The sequence below is a fragment of the Podarcis liolepis genome (assembly GCF_965112155.1).
Source record: "Podarcis liolepis genome assembly, chromosome: 2".
Classification (NCBI taxonomy): Eukaryota; Metazoa; Chordata; class Lepidosauria; order Squamata; family Lacertidae; genus Podarcis; species Podarcis liolepis.
In genome coordinates, this window is record NC_139555.1 from 125,310,438 (window position 1) to 125,329,784 (window position 19,347).

Below are 19,347 nucleotides of genomic sequence, written 5' to 3' on the forward strand. Positions count from 1 at the left end.
AATACTTCAGCTGATGGGCAGTACTTGGATGAGAATGGGGCACTGGCCATTGACTTCGATATTGAGAATTGGGTGCTGTTTCCTAATAACTCTCATGATAGAGTGAAAATTGGGAGAATAGAGAGACAAAAGTCCTCAAATCTGAAGTTCACCATTAACCCAGAAGCAATTGTGTGGCCCAGGCTATTTAAGAAGGTAGGAAAAAATTGGATCTGTCATTTTATTAACAATTACACCTGCTATGCTCTAATAACATTTTGAATAGTACATATGAGGCTTCATCTGCAATCTTGTGGGAGCTTTCCTAGAGCTAAGTCCCACTGAGTTTAATGGACCCTGCTCTTGAATAAACATGTATAAAATGTCAAAGTAAATAGGAGACTTTCCAAAGCAGAGCAGAGCACATTTCCCCAACTTGGTGCCCTCCAAATATTGTGGACTACATCTCCCATGCACCCCAGCTAGCATTGTGCAAAGATATCTGAGGGGCACCAGGTTGGGTAAGGCTGGAGTATAGTAAGGTATTCCACTTCTGTTTGGGCATAGAGACATGGCAAACAAGCAAACTGGGCACCAAAGTCTACACTGGGTGCAGACTTTGGAAGCAACACCAATGACTCCATTGGCAGATGTGATGGCAACAGAGGGAACACTTGTTTTATTGCTGATGTTCATATGATGGTTTATGCCAGGCTCCTGTTTGTTGTTAACTGTGAGATATCAATGTCAAGGCCGTGGGGGTGGGGAAGTAGAAGCACCAAAAAGGTGTCTCTGCCATGCAGCTCTGCAAAAAACAAAGAAAAATGTAACTGCCCCAAAATAGGGACTGGGGTCGCTTGAGGTTATTAGAAGCAAATATCTCTTCTCCGGGATCCTTCCAAAATTCTATTATCTGTGTCCCAAGGCATAAATACACCTTTCACTTTCTCCTTAATGCTCAATTTTCTCTTCATGCCTAGACCATACCTAGATCAAGATGCACAGAAAGCTGTCTCCCTGGATATTCCAGAAAAGTTCAGGAAGGGAAGCCACCCTGCTGCTATGATTGTTCTCCCTGCTCAGAAGTAACCATCTCCACTCAGGAAGGTAGGAGAGGAACTCAGAGAAAATGGCCTTTGATGGGAAGATGGGGAAAATATTTGAGCCACTGCAAACATGATGTTAGTAATGGCTAGTTTCATCATCTGTCAGGTGGGCACCATTGTCATTCTGAGAGAACAACGGAGGCATTCATGGTGGGTTCTGGCACCTCTTTTTATAGAAAATAGCACAGGTAATGTTACCCCATGAATGAAATGTCCTCTTCTGGGAGGGTTCACCTGTTGCCGGAAACCTCAAGAATATGATAAAAGCAATGCTCAGCAACTTGTTCTAAGAGAGGGCAGTGGGATTCCCATGGGACCCCAGAAGCTGCATAGACAGAACAGCCCGCCCACCCCCATGTGATCTCCAGCAACTAGTGTTCAAAGGCATTGAAAGGCCACCTCCAATGATGCAGGGAGGACATGTCAGTGATTCTGGTCCCGGGGTCTATCTTGGTGAGTGATGGAAAAGTGGGCAAGAGTGCCAGGGCGTATTGGGTTCACCAACTCAGCAGCCTGAGGAGGGTTGTTGTTCTGCCATGGAGCCAGTCAGCACTAGGACCTGAGAGACCACCTGACGATTTTTGAGAGGTCCCAGCAGTTCTGGAATGGAGGCAGTGCCACACAATAATACTCCTCCGAGTTCCTTGGAGGAATCATAGAATTTTAATGCAATATGTCCCCTTCATGGATCACTGCTTGCCGTGGCAAAGGGGCTTGAATAACTCAGAGAAGCTATGAAATATGCCAAGCAGGGCACCCAAGATGAACAGGTCATAGTAGAGAGTTTTGACCAAACGTGATCCACCTGGAGGAGGAACTGGCAAGCCACTCCAGTATCCCTGCCAAAAAAACTCCATGGACAAAGACAACAGGCATATAAAAGTTATGACGCTGGAAGATGAGCCCCTCAGGTCGGAAGGCGTCCAACATGCTACTAAGGAAGAGCGGAGGACAAGTACAAGTAGATTCAGAGCTGATGAAGCAGCTGGGCCAAAGCTGAAAGGATGCTCAGTTGCGGATATGCCTGGAAGCGAAAGGAAAGTCCAATGCTGTAAAGAAAAATATTGCATAGGAACCTGGAAAGATGACTCTACACATGGACATCACCAGATGGGCAGCATCGAAATCAGATTGATTCTCTGCAGCCAAAGATGGAGAAGCTCTATACAGTGAGCAAAAACAAGACCTGGAGCTGGCTGTGGCTCAGATCATCAGCTTCTTATAGCAAAATTCAAGCTTAAACTGAAGAAAGTAGGAAAAATCACTGGGCCGGTAAGATACAATCTAAATCAAATCCCTTATGAATACACAGTGGAAGTGAGGAACAGGTTTAAGGATTTAGATTTGGTGGACAGAGTGCCTGAAGAACTATGGATGGAGGCTCACAACATTATACAGGAGGCAGCAACAAAAACCATCCCAATGAAAAGAAAATGCAAGAAAGTAAAGTGTCTGTCCAACGAGGCCTTACAAATAGCGGGGGAGAGAAGGCAAGCAAAATGCGAGGGAGATAGTGAAAGACACAGGAAATTGAATGCAGATTTCCAAAAAATAGCAAGGAGAGATAAGAAGGCCTTATTAAACGAGCAATGCAAAGAAATAGAGGAAAACAACAGAATGGGAAGAACCAGAGATCTGTTAAAGAAAATTGGAGATATGAAAGGAACATTTCGTACAAAGATTACCATAATAAAAGACAAAAGTGGTAAGGACCTAACAGAAGCAGAAGACATCAATAAGAGGTGGCAAGAATACACAGAGGAATTATACCAGAAAGATATGGATGGCTCGTACATCCCAGGTAATGTGGTTGCTGACCTTGAGCCAGACATCCTGGAGAGTGAAGTCAAATGGGCCTTAGAAAGCACTGCTAATAACAAGGCCAGTGGAAGTGATGGTATTCCAGCTGAACTATTTAAAATTTTAAAAGATGATGCTGTTAAGGTGCTACACTCAATATGCCAGCAAGTTTGGAAAACTCAGCAGTGGCCAGAGGATTGGAGAAGATCAGTCTACATCCCAATCCCAAAGAAGGGCAGTGCCAAAGAATGCTCCAACTACCGCACAATTGCACTCATTTCACACACTAGCAAGGTTATGCTTAAAATTCTACAAGGTAGGCTCAAGCAGTATGTGGACCGAGAACTCCCAGAAGTGCAAGCTGGCTTTAGAAGAGGCAGAGGAACCTGAGACCAAATTGCAAACATGCACTGGATTATGGAGAAAGCTAGAGAGTTCCAGAAAGACATCTACTTCTGCTTCATTGCCTATGCAAAAGCCTTTGACTGTGTCGACCACAGCAAACTATGGCAAGTTCTTAAAGAAATGGGAGTGCCTGATCACCTCATCTGTCTCCTGAGAAATCTCTATGTGGGACAAGAAGCTACAGTTAGAACTGGATATGGAACAACTGATTGGTTCAAAATTTGGAAAGGAGGACAACAAGGCTGTATATTGTCTCCCTGCTTATTTAACTTATATGTGAAAGGCGGGGCTGGATGAATCCCTAGCCAGAATTAAGATTGCCGGAAGAAATATCAACAACCTCAGATATGCAGATGCCACAACCTTGATGGCAGAAAGTGAGGAGGAATTAAAGAACCTTTTATTGAGGGTGAAAGAGGAGAGTGCAAAATATGGTTTGAAGCTCAATATCAAAAAAACGAAGGTCATGGCCACTGGTCCCATCACCTCCTGGCAAATAGAAGGGGGAGAAATGGAGGCAGTGAGAGATTTTACTTTTTTGGGCTCCATGATCACTGCAGATGGTGACAGCAGCCACGAAATTAAAAGATGCCTGCTTCTTGGGAGAAAAGCAATGACAAACCAAGACAGCACCTTAAAAAGTAGAGACATCACCTTGCCAACAAAGGTCATATAGTAAAAGGTATGGTTTTCCCAGTAGTGATGTATGGAAGTGAAAGCTGGACCATAAAGAAGGCTGATCGCCAAAGAATTGATGCTTTTGAATTCTGGTGCTGGAGGAAACTCTTGAGAGTCCCATGGACTGCAAGAAGATTAAACCTATCCATTCTTAAGGAAATCAGCCCTGAGTGCTCACTGGAAGGACAGATCGTGAAGCTGAGGCTCCAATACTTTGGCCACCTCATGAGAAGAGAAGACTCTCTGGAAAAGACCCTGGTGTTGGGAAAGATGGAGGGCGCAAGGAGAAGGGGACGACAGAGCACGAGATGGTTGGATATTGTTTTCAAAGCTACCAGCATGAGTTTGACTAAACTACGGGAGGCAGTGGAAGACAGAAGTGCCTGGCGTGCTCTGGTCCATGGGGTCACGAAGAGTTGGACACGACTAAACAACTAAACAACAACAACAATGCAATATATCATTTTAGAAATTATATTTCTAGCGTTAATATATTATAAAATAAGTTTAGGCTTAACACCTCTGCTTCTCAATATTCGAACATGAATTTTTTCTGGGCTTTGCACTAGATCTAAATTTTCTAGGTGAAAAATAGCTGTTGGGTGCTACTGCCAACCTGTCAATCACAAAATGCAATAGTGATGCCAGCTGATTTCATGCTTTAAAGCCGTGATTGCCAGCACTTCAAAGAACAGCGTGGGCCTTTTTAAAAATACTCTATGAGCAGCTCCACAGCATTCAGACTACTGTAGGTGTGTGACTGATGTTAGGATACTGAAGTGTGTTTTTCTCTATGCAGATGCTGATGAATGCACCAAATGTCCAGAAGATCAGCATCCAAATGAGGACCGAGATCAATGTGTCCCCAAAGTAATAACCTTCCTGACCTATGAAGAAAGTTTGGGGAGCCTCCTGGCTTCCCTTGCTCTCTTCTTATCCTTAACCACCGGCTTTGTGTTAGGAATCTTCACTAAATACAAAGAAACTCCCATAGTCAAAGCCAACAACAGGGACCTCTCCTATATCCTCCTCATCTCTCTACTGCTCTCCTTTTTGTCCTCCTTCCTCTTCATTGGAAAGCCAAGGAACGTGACCTGCCTTCTCCGACAAACAGCCTTCTGCATCATCTTCTCAGTTGCTGTCTCTTCTGTCTTGGCAAAAACCATCACTGTGGTTCTGGCCTTTCTGGCCACTAAGCCAGGGAACAGGGTGAGGAGATGGCTGGGGAAGAGTTTGGCCCACTCCATTGTCATTTCCTGCTCCAGTGTCCAAGTTCTCATCTGCAGCACCTGGCTGGGGCTCTGTCCTCCATTCCCAGACTTTGACATGAGCTCCCAGCTTGGAGAGATCATTGTCCAATGCAATGAAGGCTCTGTTGCCATGTTTTACAGTGCCCTTGGCTACATGGGCTTCCTAGCTGCCATCTGCTTCACGGTGGCTTTCCTAGCCAGGAAGCTGCCTGGGGCCTTCAATGAAGCCAAGCTGATCACCTTCAGCATGCTGGTCTTCTGCAGTGTTTGGGTGTCCTTTGTGCCCACCTACCTGAGCACAAAGGGAAAATTCATGGTAGCCGTTCAGATCTTCTCTATCTTGGCCTCCAGTGCTGGGCTCCTGGGCTGCATCTTCATTCCCAAATGCTACATTATAATATTGAGGCCTGATTTGAACACAAAGGAGCACCTGACAACAAAAAACTTAACATGACATTTGATCCTTAGCTCTAGGTATATCATAAAATTGTACAGTTGGAAGTCCCAGCCACAATCTCAACTGGAGTTGGACTGATCATGTCCCATAGCAGGATTTCATAAGCTGCTTAAGAAGTTGCAAACGGAATTGCTAAAATACAAAAAGAACTTAGCTGAATTAGGAAGAAAGTGACTTCGTAAGGGATATATGTAAAAGGTATTATGGGAAATTATGTATGTATGTATGTATGTATGTATGTTATTTATTTCTCCCTCCCTCCCTCCACCCATTCTGGGTGGCTTACAGCGCATATTGAAACATAAGAAAAATCAAACATTAAAAACTTCCCAATACAGGGTTATGTAGTTCTTTGTCTCCTTGTCATGCGAAGGGGGGAGGTTCCACAGGGTGGGCGCCACAACCCAGAAGGCCCTCTGCCTGGTTCCCTGTAACTTCTCACAGTGAGGGAACCATCAGAAGGCCCTCAGAGGGGGACCTCAGTGTTCAGGTGTTGCGATGGGTCGAGTCCTACTATCCAGGAGAAAACAAGCTTGCTCAAAATTAATGAATTGTATAATTATGAAAAGCATAAATAATTTTTTAAAAAGAAAGAAAAAGAAAACAAGCTATCTCCTCTCAGTCTCCTCTTTCCCAGGCTAGACATATGGAACTCCTTCAACTGTTCCTCATAAGGCTTGGTTTCTAGACCCTTGATCATCATAGTTAACCTACAATTGAGTAAGTTGATATGCTATCGCTCCTCCTTTGGAGGTAGGAAAATAGCATGTAGGGAAAGTTCTGCTCTCATCTCTGGCTTGTGGGCTTCCCTTTGTGTCAACTGGTTGGCCATTGTGAGAACAGGATGCTGGACTTTGGCCTGATCCAACCTCAGGGCTCTTCTGATGTCAATCATGCTCTGCCCAACTCACCTTTACCCTTGATGATCCATGGCAGCCTGTTGAGTAAACATGTTTTCTCCTGCTCTGCACCTGCTCCTATCAAGTTTCAGGGGAGAACTTCTTCCCTTTGCAATCATCAGAATCACAGTGATCTATTTTTATCCTTTCCTGAGTCCAAGTAGCCCCCACCCCACCGCTTGAATATTGCCTTTGGGACCAATAAGATAAATATCACAATTAAGGGCAGTGGAAGTTGTTTATTCCATTCTGCCTGGAAGGTTGAATGTATAAAATATATATCATGCCAAAAAATCCTGGGGGCCAGGACACAGAGCAGATAAAGTGGGAAGCTACGTCTGTGTGATGCTGCCTTCTAGATCTGACAATTAGGCTGACTGGCTTTCCAGGAAGGGGACATCCTCAGCCCTGCCTGGAACAGGGAGCAGAGATTGCACCCTCTCACCACCTTGGTGCAAAATAGATGCTCCACCTCTGAACCATTACCCTATAGCTCTGAGACCAGAGCTGGACACCTCCCTGTATTTGTCAGTTCACTGCAATCCCTGATTTGCAAGAACCTTGGGGCTTATTAAGACCAGCAGCTAGTGTTGGGTGGGACAGCTACAAGGAAAGCGTAGCAGGTAGACCCAGAATGATAACACTGCTTCTGCTGCTGCCTCTTGCAACCAATGGGATTCAGCTGAGAGGAAAATGCCCACTGAAGCAGATCAAGGAGCAAATATTGCCTGCAAATTTTTACTGGCTAGCAGACCACCTCATTGGTGGAGTCACTTCTCCAAGGCTCTTTAATGATCAGCCTCCTTTCACCTTTTCCAACACCCCCGTCAGCAAGCTAGAGATGTAAGTAATGATGCATTGATGTATTTTTGCTTCCTATCTACTCTCCATTTCCTGTGATAAACTTGTTTCCCGATATACTTGAAAATTTTCATTTCATTCATTTATTTAAAGAATTCTATGTGTCTGTTCAGTTGTGGGAAAGCCATGTTTCAAAGCATTTTATAATGTATTTTATGTAATTAGTAGTAGTTTTCACATGTACTGCTCTCCAAAGCATAACTTGTTTTCTAAAAGGTAGGAAGTGTTGTGGGATGTTGTGGGTTGTATTTTTGGTTTCTATGGAAGCCGCCCAGAGTGGCTGGGGAAACCCAGCCAGATGGGCGGGGTACAAATAATAAATTATTATTATTATTATTATTATTATTATTATTATTATTATTATTGCAAATTGACAATGTTGACTGTGCTTCCCTCCATCCTCCTTGTTTGCAAATATACTGCAGACACAGGTACAGGTTTACCTATGTCTCACTTTGCTCTACCTCCTGGTCCCTTTTCCAAGTTGCTTTGATTAATACGAAAAAGAATGTGGCTTTCATTTTCACTGAATTGAGGCTGACTGTGTGACACACTTTTTTCGCAGCTGGGTGGATAAGAAGAACTCACACGTTATTTCCTTCTCCCTTGCTGTTCAGGATATTAATCATAACCCCAGCATCTTACCCAACATCACCCTGGGCTACAGCCTATATGATAGCTATTCTGAGGGAAGACTGACTTCTGACTGCATGACAGACTTGCTTGCTGGTGGGAAAATCAATATTCCAAACTACTGCTGTGGGAAACAGAAAAGGCTGCTAGCTGTTCTTGAAAAGAGTGAATTTGACATCTCCACACACATTGCAAGCATGTTGGGCATCTACAAGATCCCACAGGTAATCAATGGGTCCAAGTGAAACACACCTGGCAACATTAACCACCTGGTTGTTGTTGTTGGCATCTGTCTGTCTTGAAAGACAATGGAGTGTGTCTCTGGGATAAAGTCAAACCACTGTGTTAGCACTATCAAAGTGATGTCCACAGTGCACAAGCCTAGGCAGTGGGGAACGGAGGTCCTGGCCTGCCCAGATGACAAGACCTCCCTCTCAGCCTCACTGCTGTGGTCCAAAGGAAAGCAGAGCAATACATTTGGCACAAGCTTCGCTGCAGGAGTTGCTGGAAGGAGGCAAACAAAGCACCACTCAGCTGACTTAGATTTGTGCAGTGTTTACTCCTTCTGTATCTGAAGAAGTGTGCATGCACATGAAAGCTCATACCAAGAACTAACTTAGTTGGTCTTTAAGGTGCTACTGGAAGGAATTTTTTTATTTTGACTATGGCAGACCAACACGGCTATCTTCTCTTTGTTGTTTTCCTCATCTTCGTGTTGTTATCATATATTCCTTTCTTAGTGATCTCTGGTAGTCTCCACAAGTGGGCTGAAAACAAACGTTGTTATATCCTGTGTGGATTTTACACTCCTCCAAGAGCCATATCAAAAAGGAAAAAAACAGACGCCATTTCCGCACCTCTGTACAAAACCTTCCCACAGTCTGTCCGTTGATTTCCACAGGCCTGCCAGTCTCTCATCAATTTTCTCAGGGGGCCCTGCCAGGTCCAACTCACATTCCGATATAGTAACAAGCCATGGTCCTCCTCCCCCTCGTCCTCCTGTAGGCAGGCCTGCCGTAACAAATCTCTTTTTATTGCTGCGTCACACAGAACTTTCATTCCTTCCTGATCTTCCCACCAGCCATGTCTTTGATTAGTAATTTAATTCCACACATTTCTTAATCCTCCTGCTTGTGATCAGTAATTGCAACGATTCTTTTCTTGGGGGGGGGGGTTATTAGGTACTCACATAAGACAAAAAAAGAAAAGTCCCCCCCTCCCCTGTGCAGTGTTTACTCCTTAGCCTTTTATTGACCCAGATGTTGGAGGGTCTGAAGAAATATGGAACTCCCTTGCAGTTGAGGACAGACAGGCCCCTTTCCTACTGTCTTTCTAGGGTCTACGCAAATCTTTTCTCTTTTTCCCCTTCCCCCCCTCCTTTCCTTTCCTTTCTTTACAACAGGCCTTTTAATTGATATTTGATTATAGAGTTTTACCATCATGATTGGTTTTTATTGATTCCATTTTAACTGCATAGAGAATTTTGCCAATAATAATAATAATAATAATAATAATAATAATAATAATAATAAATAATTTATTATTTATACCCCACCCATCTGGCTGGGTTTCCCCAGCCACTCTGGGTGGTTTCCAACAAAACACTAAAATACAATTAATCAGTATAATAATTGCTTATTTTTAAATACTAATAATAATATTGTTTTACTTCCAAAAAATGGTGAGGTTTGCAATAAATCTATAATCATATTTCACATAGAAGTATCCCATCTTAATCCTGAAACACAAGCCATCAGTCTCTTTCCCTTTCCTCACCAGCTCAGTTATGGCTTTCTTCCTACGGATAAATTCCAGTCCCCTTTTGTCTACCAAATGGTCCCAAACCAAGAAACGCAGTACCAGGGGATGGTCCAACTCCTCCTGCATTTCAGGTGGACGTGGGTCGGCCTCTTTGCTCCAGACAATGACAGTGGAGAAAGGTTCCTGAGTACTTTTACTCCTCTGATGAACAAACGGGAAATATGTGTTGCCTTCACACAAAGAATACTACAAGATACTTGGCTGTGGATACCCCATGAACCACCTGCCATGTGGAGACAAGCCCATGTATTTGTTTACTTTGCAGATTCTCAAAGTGGAGTTTTTATCATCATAGAGGTACAGTCCTTACTGGAAAGGATACAAACTGGGGGGAAAGTCTGGGTAACCACAGGTCTTCAGAACAAAATTTTCCTATGTGATATTCACTGCTTCCAATATGCTCATGGCTCTTTGTCCTTTGTAATGAAGACTAAAAAAAGGATGAAGAAGGACTACTATGGGCCAATGTCCTTGGCTAGTCAACAGTATTCAGAAGAAGCATTTGATTGTTCATATTCCAAGCATGCCTTGTCTGTGAGAGGTATGACCAAATGCAGAGAGAAGGATAATGTGAAGATGCTGCCCCAGGAAGAGATTGAAAGAATCCTGTCCCAAGACAGCTATGTGAACTACCTGAGTATCCAAGCTGTGGCTCAGGCCTTCAATGCTGCATATTCATCCAGGTCAAAGAGGATGTCGATTGTGGGTGGAGGCAGTTGGAAACTTCAAAAGCTACAGCCATGGCAGGTATGTTGTTTTCCTTTTACAAACTGGAATTTATTGTTCCTGCTCTGGAATCACCATGATAGGATCATCTGAATCTGTCTTGAACTGTATCAGAACACTGGTTAATATTGTCTACATTGACTGACTGGCCATTGACATTGTTTTCACCTGCTGGCAGAAGACAATCAGAGCTTCTCCCATCCAGGTTTCCAGGGGAAGGGAATTCTACATGAGTTACAGATAGAGCACAACAGAATTGGCCCATCACTGTTCGGCAGGTCTAGCCTACAGATTCAGGCTATATTCCTGCAGACAAAAGTATCATCCAATGATTTGCAGGCAGCAACTTATAGACTGACTTGAAAGGCCCCACCACATAGAGAAAGATGTGGAGCTCGTTGGACCAATGCTCTGATTCAACAGTTATCTACTTCTTAGCAGCCTCCTATACTGCATTGTTTGGGAATCCACAAAAGGTCTAAACATGTAGAATCTAGATCTAATATATGGTTACCAGATGTCCCTGTTTCCCTGGGACACTCCCTGGATTTACAAATATGTCCCTAGACAAAATCTGTCCCCAGAATGTCCCCGGATTTCATGTAATGTTCCCAGATTTGTATTTTAAGTGTTGTAGATTTATTAGTAGGGAATGAATGTTGCGTGATTGGTTCAATGGCAGAAGACACATTATATGGGGACTTCTAGCGAGGCAAAATGGCGGGCGCCACGGCAACGAGCAGCTCCTGAAGCCAGCCAGTGCCAACTGCGCTACCATGCTGGCTCCGGGCTGCTGACACTGACACTGCCGCTGCCACTGCTGAGGGGGAACAGGATGCCTGGGGTGTCAACTGGGGGAACTGCTGACCCCCCCCACGACCCAAATCGAGATGGGCGTGAGGGTACCCGTCCACGCGGTCTACTGCCCAGTGGTGCTCCGGGGCCAGGAAAACCCTGGAGCCGATGTAGGGAGAAGGAGGAGAGGAGAAGAAGAAGGAAGAGAGAGAAAGAGGAAGGTGAAAGAAGAGGGGAGCCCCGACTTTGTCGCACCGCTGCCGCTGCTGAGGAGAAGAGATAGGAGAGCACTGGGCGGGCAAGGACACGTGGCTGAGCCCAGGCCTGATCTGAGCCTACTCCATGGTGGCTAGTGCTCCAAGAGAGGAGGCTGGGGCACAGAGGAAGGCCGCGCAACAGAGGAGACCACAGAACAGAGGACATTACTTCTTAATTATTATTTTTAAATAACTTTTTAAATAACTTTTTTGCTCTTTTCAAAAAAAAAAACCTGTCCCCGGATTCTTTGAAAAAAATCTGGTAACCTTAATTTAATATGAATATTAGGAATTACTTTTTACAAAATGTAACAAAAACACTTAGGATTAGATACTACCATATTAAACTGTTATTAGCAATACTCTTGAAAGCTTTTGTCTTCCAGTTAAAATCACACTTCTGTGTTATACGTTGGGCTGCCTCTGAAGACAATTCAGAATCTTCAGAAGATTCAGACTTCGACCATCATGTTGTTCACTGGGACAACACTGTTTGAGCATATTACACAGATCCTGGTCCAACCACATTGGCTGCCAATAATTTTCCAGACCCAAGTCAAAGTCGAACTTTGGCAGACAGCAGTCTTAAACACTCTTCAGAAACTGGGCCTTGCTTCTCAAACCCTCATAACTATGGGCCTGGGCCAAGCTAGATCTGTGGTTCGGCAAAGAATCATGGACACAGAGAGACAACAGGACTGTACAAGGGTCCCCGATTATAAAATAATAGAAAACGGGAGATACATAGCCGCTCCAGCAACATATCTCTATTTCCTCGCATCCAGAAATGCAAGAAGGGCTTTCACTCTTGCTAGAAGCTTGGCCTTGCCCTCACCGGTTCTGGAAGGTTCCTATAGAAGAGTCCTGTATGCACAGAGACTTTGCGCCTGCCCATTAGGGGAAATAGGAAGCCCTGAACATGTTTTTTTTAGATGCCCTTTTTATGCTGAGATTGACACCATCGATCCTTTGCTGAAGAGGCTCGCTGATCTTTCAGACAAGTCTAAACCTAATTTTCTCCTCTTAGGCAAAGACCATAAGACGACCTGGCTGGTAGCCAGATTCCGCGCCCAGATTTGTAGGCACAGATCATCCTCTAGAACAGCCTTTCTCAACCTGTGGGTCCCCATATGTTGTTGAACTACAACTCCCATCACCCTTAGCTAGCAAGGCCAGAGCTCAGGGATGATGGGAGTTGTAGTCCAACAACATCTGGGGACCCACAGGTTGAGAACCACTGCTCTAGAATAAAATAGCTTACTAGTGAAAAGCTGGAGTCGCCCTTTGGGGTGCCTCAGGGTCAATTTTTATGGTAGCCCAAATCTCAGTTGTACAGGTGTATGTATATATCTCAATTTTAACTTATGAACTATTGCTGCAATCTGCTCTAATTGTATATTTTATCTTTATGAATGCTGTTTTTATTGTGTTATGTGAGCTGGTCTTTGACCGTAATAAATTATCTATCAAAGTCCAACTTTGACCTATAAAGCCTTAAATGGCTGAGGACCAAAATACCTTAAGGACCATCTCTCAGACCTTGATTTCATAATCTGAGACCCTGCTGCAGTGGCTCCCATTTTATCCCTCCAAATCAACCTTTCCTAATATATGTAACAATGTTGATTTTCGTCGCCCCCAAAATTTTTGAAGTTGATTGAGGGTGTCTAATAATCTAGAACAGTCAGATGGTTCCAAATGAGAAATACAGTGGTTCTTATTCAGAGAAGATTAGGGTGCAGAGAGAACATGAAACCATGTTACATAATTCAGCCCTGCTTACTCATTGCTGGATTTTCCTCTGTCATTCTAGCTTCATCGTTTCTTGAAAGAAGTCCAGTTCTACTCTAATACTTCAGCTGATGGGCAGTACTTGGATGAGAATGGGGCACTGGCCATTGACTTCGATATTGTGAATTGGGTGCTGTTTCCTAATAACTCTCATGATAGAGTGAAAATTGGGAGAATAGAGAGACTAAAGTCCTCAAATCTGAAGTTCACCATTAACCCAGAAGCAATTGTGTGGCCCAAGCTATTTAAGAAGGTAGGAAAGATTGGATCTGTCATTTTATTAACTATGACATCAGCTATGCTCTAATAACATTTTGAATAGTACATACGAGGCTTTGACTGCAAACTTGTGGGCACTTCTCTGGAGCTAAGTCCCACTGAGTTTAATGGAACCTGCTCTTCAGGAAACTTGTATAAAATTTCAATGTAAATAGGAGATTTTACAAACACATTTCCCAAACTTGGTGCCCTCCAAATAATGTGGACTACATCTCCCATGCACGCCAGCCAGCATTGTGCAAAGATATCAGAGGAGCAACAGCTTGGGTAAAGCTGGAGTATAGTAAGGTATTCCACTTCTGTTTGGGCATAGAGACATGGCACACAAGCAAACTGGACACCAAATTAGGTGGTCTTTGGAAGCAACACCAGTGACTCCATTGGCAGATGTGATGGCAGCAGATGGACGACTTGTGTTATTGCTGATCTTCATACGATGGTTTATGCCAGGCTCGAAAAAGGTGTCTCTGCCAGGCAGCTCTGCAAAAAAACACAGAAAAATGTAACTGTCCAAAATATGGTCTGGGGTCACCTGAGGTTATCAGAAGTAAAAATCTCTTCTCTGGGATCCTTCCAAAATTCTATTATCTGTGTCCAAAGGTATAAATTCACCTATCACTTTCTCCTTAGTGCTCAATTTTCTCTCCATGCCTAGACCGTGCCTCGTTCAAGATGCACAGAAAGCTGTCTCCCTGGATATTCCAGAAAAGTTCAGGAAGGGAAGCCGCCCTGCTGCTATGATTGCGCTCCCTGCTCAGAAGGGACAATCTCCACTCAGGAAGGTAGGAGAGGAACTCAGAGAAAATGGCCTTTGATGGGAGGATAGGCCTAATATTTGAGCCACTGCAAAGAAGATGTTAGTAATGGCTAGCTCTCTCACCTGTCAGGTGGGCACCATTGGCATTCTAAGAGAACAATGGAGGCATTCATGATGAGTTCTGGCACTGTCAGGCGTGGACAGTCCTCCTCTCCCTTTGGTAATTTTATAGACAAGAATTAATGAGCAGTTTATAATTTATACTCTTTTTATTCAGTCATCTGGTTGCAAGCAAAGATCCGCATAAGGAGAGCAGTTGGCGGCTATAAATCCTTCCCCTTCTAAACACCCCCCACGACATCCTGGCACCAACGGGAAGTTCCTCCTGCTCTCTGCATCCTTTGTTCTCTATGGACTTCCTAGTTTGTGGGGAGGGAGGGTCCCCCAGACTCTCCTATGACATCCTTGCTCGCTGTTCCCTCCCTTCTGTTCTCTTTCCATTATCTCATAGCTAGGTAACTCTGGTCTAATCTGCTCGGTGTCCTGTGTCTCTCCCTCTTCAGAGAGGAGCTGATCTGCCTGAGAATGCATTCCCCAATCCTCTGATTCAGACCATTCCCTGACAGGCACCTCTGTTTCTAGAAAATAGCACTGAAAATGTCACCCCATGAATGAAATGCCCTCTTCAAGGAGGGTCCACCTATTGCCAGCCTGTAAAGGTCAGGGGTCCCTTTACCTTTTTAATGTCCCCACAGCACCAGGAAACTTAATTTGCCCATCTGCTGAGACTTGTAGAATTTTTCAGGATTTAATTATGTTAGCTCCTCTACAGAATTTTGTCTTATGGTTTCGACTACATCACCTGTACAGTTTTACTCATGGATAGGTGGAACTTTCTTCCAAATCTATCCATTAATAAAAAGCAACTCGTAAGAAAAATCGAGGATATAAGAAAGGCCTTGTTGCATAGAAAGAACAGCCCTCCAACCCCCATGTGATCTCCAGCAACTATTATTCAAAGGAATTCAAAGATCACTTCCAATATTGCCAGGTAATCTTCTCCTGGGGAAGATCTTGATGAGTGAGAGGAAAGTGGGCAAGAGAGCCAAGGTGTATTGGGTTCACCAAACCTGTCACCTCTAGAGGGTTGTTGTTCTGCCATGGAGTCAGTCAGCACCAGGGCTAGAGAGACCACCTGACTATTTCTGAGAGATCTCCAGTAGTTCAGGAATGGAGGCAGTGCCACACAATAATACTCCTCCGAGTTCCTTGGAAGAATCATAGAATTCTAATGCAATTCATGATTTTAGAAATTATTATTCTAGCTTCAATATATTATAAATAAAGTTGGGGCTTAACACATCTGCTTCTCAATATTCAAACATGACAGGAAGCTGCCTTGATACTGAGTCAGCCTATTGCTCCATTTAACCCACAGTTGTCTAATCGAGGGGTCTATAATTACTTCTGGCCTTGGCACTAGATATTAATTTTTCGAGGTGAATAATAGCAAAATGGGTGCTGCTGCCAAAATGTCTATCACCAAATGCAATAGTGATGTCAGCAAATTTCAGGTGTGTAACTGAAGTTAGGGTACTGAAGTGTGTTTTCCTCTATGCAGATACTGATGAATGCAACAAATGTCCAGAAGATCAGCATCCAAATGAGAATAGACAACAATGTGTCCCCAAATTATTGACCTTCCTGTCCTATGAAGAATGTTTGGGGAGCCTCCTGGTTTCACTTGCTCTCTTCTTATCCTTAACCACAGGCTTTGTCTTAGGAATCTTCCTTAAATACAAAGAAACCCCAATAATCAAAGCCAACAACAGGGACCTCTCCTACATCCTCCTCATCTCTCTACTGCTCTCCTTTTTGTCCTCCTTCCTCTTCATTGGAAAGCCAAGGAAAGTGACCTGCCTTCTCCGACAAACAGCCTTCAGCCTCATCTTTTCAGTTGCTGTCTCTTCTGTCTTGGCAAAAACCATCACTGTGGTGCTGGCCTTCCTGGCTACTAAGCCAGGGAGCAGGGTGAGGAGATGGATGGGAAAGAGTTTGACCCACTCCATTGTCATTTCCTGCTCCAGTGTCCAAGTTCTCATCTGCAGCACCTGGCTGGGGATCTCTCCTCCATTCCCAGACTTTGACATGAGCTCCCAGCTTGGAGAAATCATTGTCCAATGCAACGAAGGCTCTGTGGCCATGTTTTACAGTTCCCTTGGCTACATGGGCTTCCTGGCTGCCATCTGCTTCACGGTGGCTTTCCTAGCCAGGAAGCTTCCTGGGGCCTTCAATGAAGCCAAGCTGATCACCTTCAGCATGCTGGTCTTCTGCAGTGTTTGGGTGTCCTTTGTGCCCACCTACCTGAGCACAAAGGGAAAATTCATGGTAGCCGTTCAGATCTTCTCCATCTTGGCTTCCAGTGCTGGGCTCCTGGGCTGCATCTTCATTCCCAAATGCTACATTATTATATTGAGGCCTGATTTGAACACAAAGGAGCACCTGACAACAAAAAACTAAATATGACATTTGATCCTTATTTCTAGGTATATCATAAAATTGTACAGTTGGAAGTCCCAGCCACAATCTCAACTGGAGTAAAACTGCTCATTACCCATAGCAGGATTTCATAAGCTGCTTAAGAAGTTGCAGACTGAGTTGTTAAAGTACACAATGAAATTAGCTAAATTAGGGGGGAAATGATATTAAACTAGCTACATAAGAGGTATTGGTAAAAGATCCTATGGGAATCTAATAATAAGAATAAGAATAATTTATTATTTATTTCTCCAGCCACTCTGGGTGGATTACAGCACATATCAAAACATAATCAAACACCAAACATTAAAAACTTCCCAATACAGGGTTGCCTTCAGATGTCTTCTAAAAGTTATATTGTTCTTTATCTTCTTGACATCTTGGGGGGGGGTGCCACTACTGAGAAGGCTCTCTTGGTAGACTCGTAATCTGGTGAACCGGGTTCGTGTTTCCACTCCTCCACCAGCAGCTGCTGAGTGACCTTGGGCCAGTCACACTTCTCTGAAGTCTCTCAGCCCCACTCACCTCACAGAGTGTTTGTTGTGGGGGAGGAAGGGAAAGGAGAATGCTAGCTGCTTTGAGACTCCTTAGGGAGACTCTCAAATCCAAACTCTCCTCTTCTTCTCTGCCCTGGTTCCCTGTAACTTCACTTGTTGCAGTGAGGAAACCAGCAAAAGGCCCTCAGAGAGGGACCTCAGTGTCCAGGCAGAATGATTGGGTGTAGATGTTCCTTCAGGTATACATGGCAGAGGCCAGTTAGGGCTTTAAAGTTCAGCACCAACACTTTGAATTGTGCTCAGCAATGTACTAAGAGCCTCTGAAGATCCTTTAGGACCGATGCTATATGGTCTTGGCGGCCACTCCCAATCAACTAGTCTAGCTGCCACATTGTGGATTAGTTGTAGTTTCCAAGTCACCTTCAAGGGTAGCCCCATGTAAAGCACATTGTAGTAGTCCAAGCGGAAAATAACCAGGGCTTGAACCCCTCTGGGGAGACTGTGGGTAGTTAGGGTCTCAGCCAGTATCTGAAAAAGTTGATACACATTTACAAAAAGTTTATGAGAAGAGAGATGATTTTGGCAGATGATTCTTGATGAGGATCAAAAATGGAAGACTAGGAGAAAACTTATAATATGGAAGGACATGACTGAAGTTTTGGTTTTGGACTGGATATGGACATTGATTTTACATAGTCAGATAAGAGACAAATGGTCCCAGAAAATTAAAGTTGTCAGACTTGTAGATAAAGAGAACTTGGAAAAGTTTTGTGCCATCTACAGAGTATCGTAATGCATGTGATAATGGCCTCATGTAGGCATTTTCTATTTTCTATGCTAACAATTTCAAAGTATAGCACCAAGTGTTTTTAAGTCAGGCGATTGTCTGCTCTTCAGAAATAGCTGCACCTGTGCAGAATCTGCCTCTCTGGAAATGCCTTTGCGGTTTTGCATGTGTCAGTTTATATTGATCTCTCGTGCTGTTTCCTTCAGATTTCTTTCCTGTATTACGGACACTAATTCTTGAAGTAAAATCTCCTTTTATGACATTATTTCTGGTGTCTTCCTTTATGATCTTAATAACTGACAAGCCCCTCACCCATCTAGAATCTGTACGATTGCTGCCTGCAGTCAGACATCTCAGTTTGATTAATCCTAAACCGTCAGAGGGGTGACCCTAAATGAAAAGCATCCAGGGCAGATGGCCCTCCGACCTCTGCTTAAAAACCTCCAGGGAAGGAGAGCCCACAGCCTCCTGAGGGAGACCTTTCCACTGTCAAACAGCTCTTACTGTCAGAAAGTTTTTCCTTATGTCTAGTTGGAATCTTGTTTCCTGCAACTTGAAGCCATTGGTTCAAGTCCTACCTTCCAGGAGAAAACAAGCTTGCTCAAAATTAACGAATTGTATAAATATGAAAAGCATACTTTTTTTTTGAAAAAGAAAACAAGCTTGCTTCGTCCTCCATGTGACAGCCCTTCAGATATTTGAAGATGGCTATCCTATCTCCTCACAGTCTCCTCTCTCCCAGGCCAGACATACACAGCTCCTTCAACTGTTCCTCATAAGGCTTGGTTTCTAGACCCTTGATAGTTGACCTCCTCTTGCAATTGAGTAAGTTGATATGCTATCGCTCCTCCTTTGGAGCTAGGAAAATGGCATGTAGGGAAAGTTCTGCTCTCATCTCCAGCTTGTAGCCTTCCCTTTGTGTCAACTGGTTGGCCATTGTGAGAACAGGAAGCTGGACTTTGTGGGCCTTTGGCCTGATCCAACCTTAGGGCTCTTCTGAGGTCAATCATGTTCTGCCAAATTCACCTTGA

General features: G+C 43.9%; 1 protein-coding gene and 1 long non-coding RNA gene across 2 annotated transcripts; one reads left to right on the plus strand and one right to left on the minus strand.

The window, feature by feature from the left end:
• Positions 1 to 596: 596 nt before the first annotated feature.
• On the minus strand, positions 597 to 1,169 carry LOC310702142. The gene is made up of 3 exons (XR_014523289.1): positions 917 to 1,169; positions 759 to 784; positions 597 to 696 (listed from the first exon to the last, which is right to left on the minus strand). It is a non-coding gene; the product is annotated as an uncharacterized lncRNA (long non-coding RNA).
• A 6,039-nt stretch (positions 1,170 to 7,208) lies between these two features.
• LOC310700990 (vomeronasal type-2 receptor 26-like) lies at positions 7,209 to 17,014 on the plus strand (the record flags this gene model as incomplete). Its single annotated transcript, XM_083490951.1, has 6 exons — positions 7,209 to 7,417; positions 8,001 to 8,292; positions 9,848 to 10,636; positions 13,481 to 13,711; positions 14,393 to 14,519; positions 16,116 to 17,014. The coding sequence occupies 6 exons, from the start codon at positions 7,209 to 7,211 to the stop codon at positions 17,012 to 17,014; spliced, it is 2,547 nt and encodes an 848-aa protein (XP_083347077.1).
• Positions 17,015 to 19,347: the final 2,333 nt, after the last annotated feature.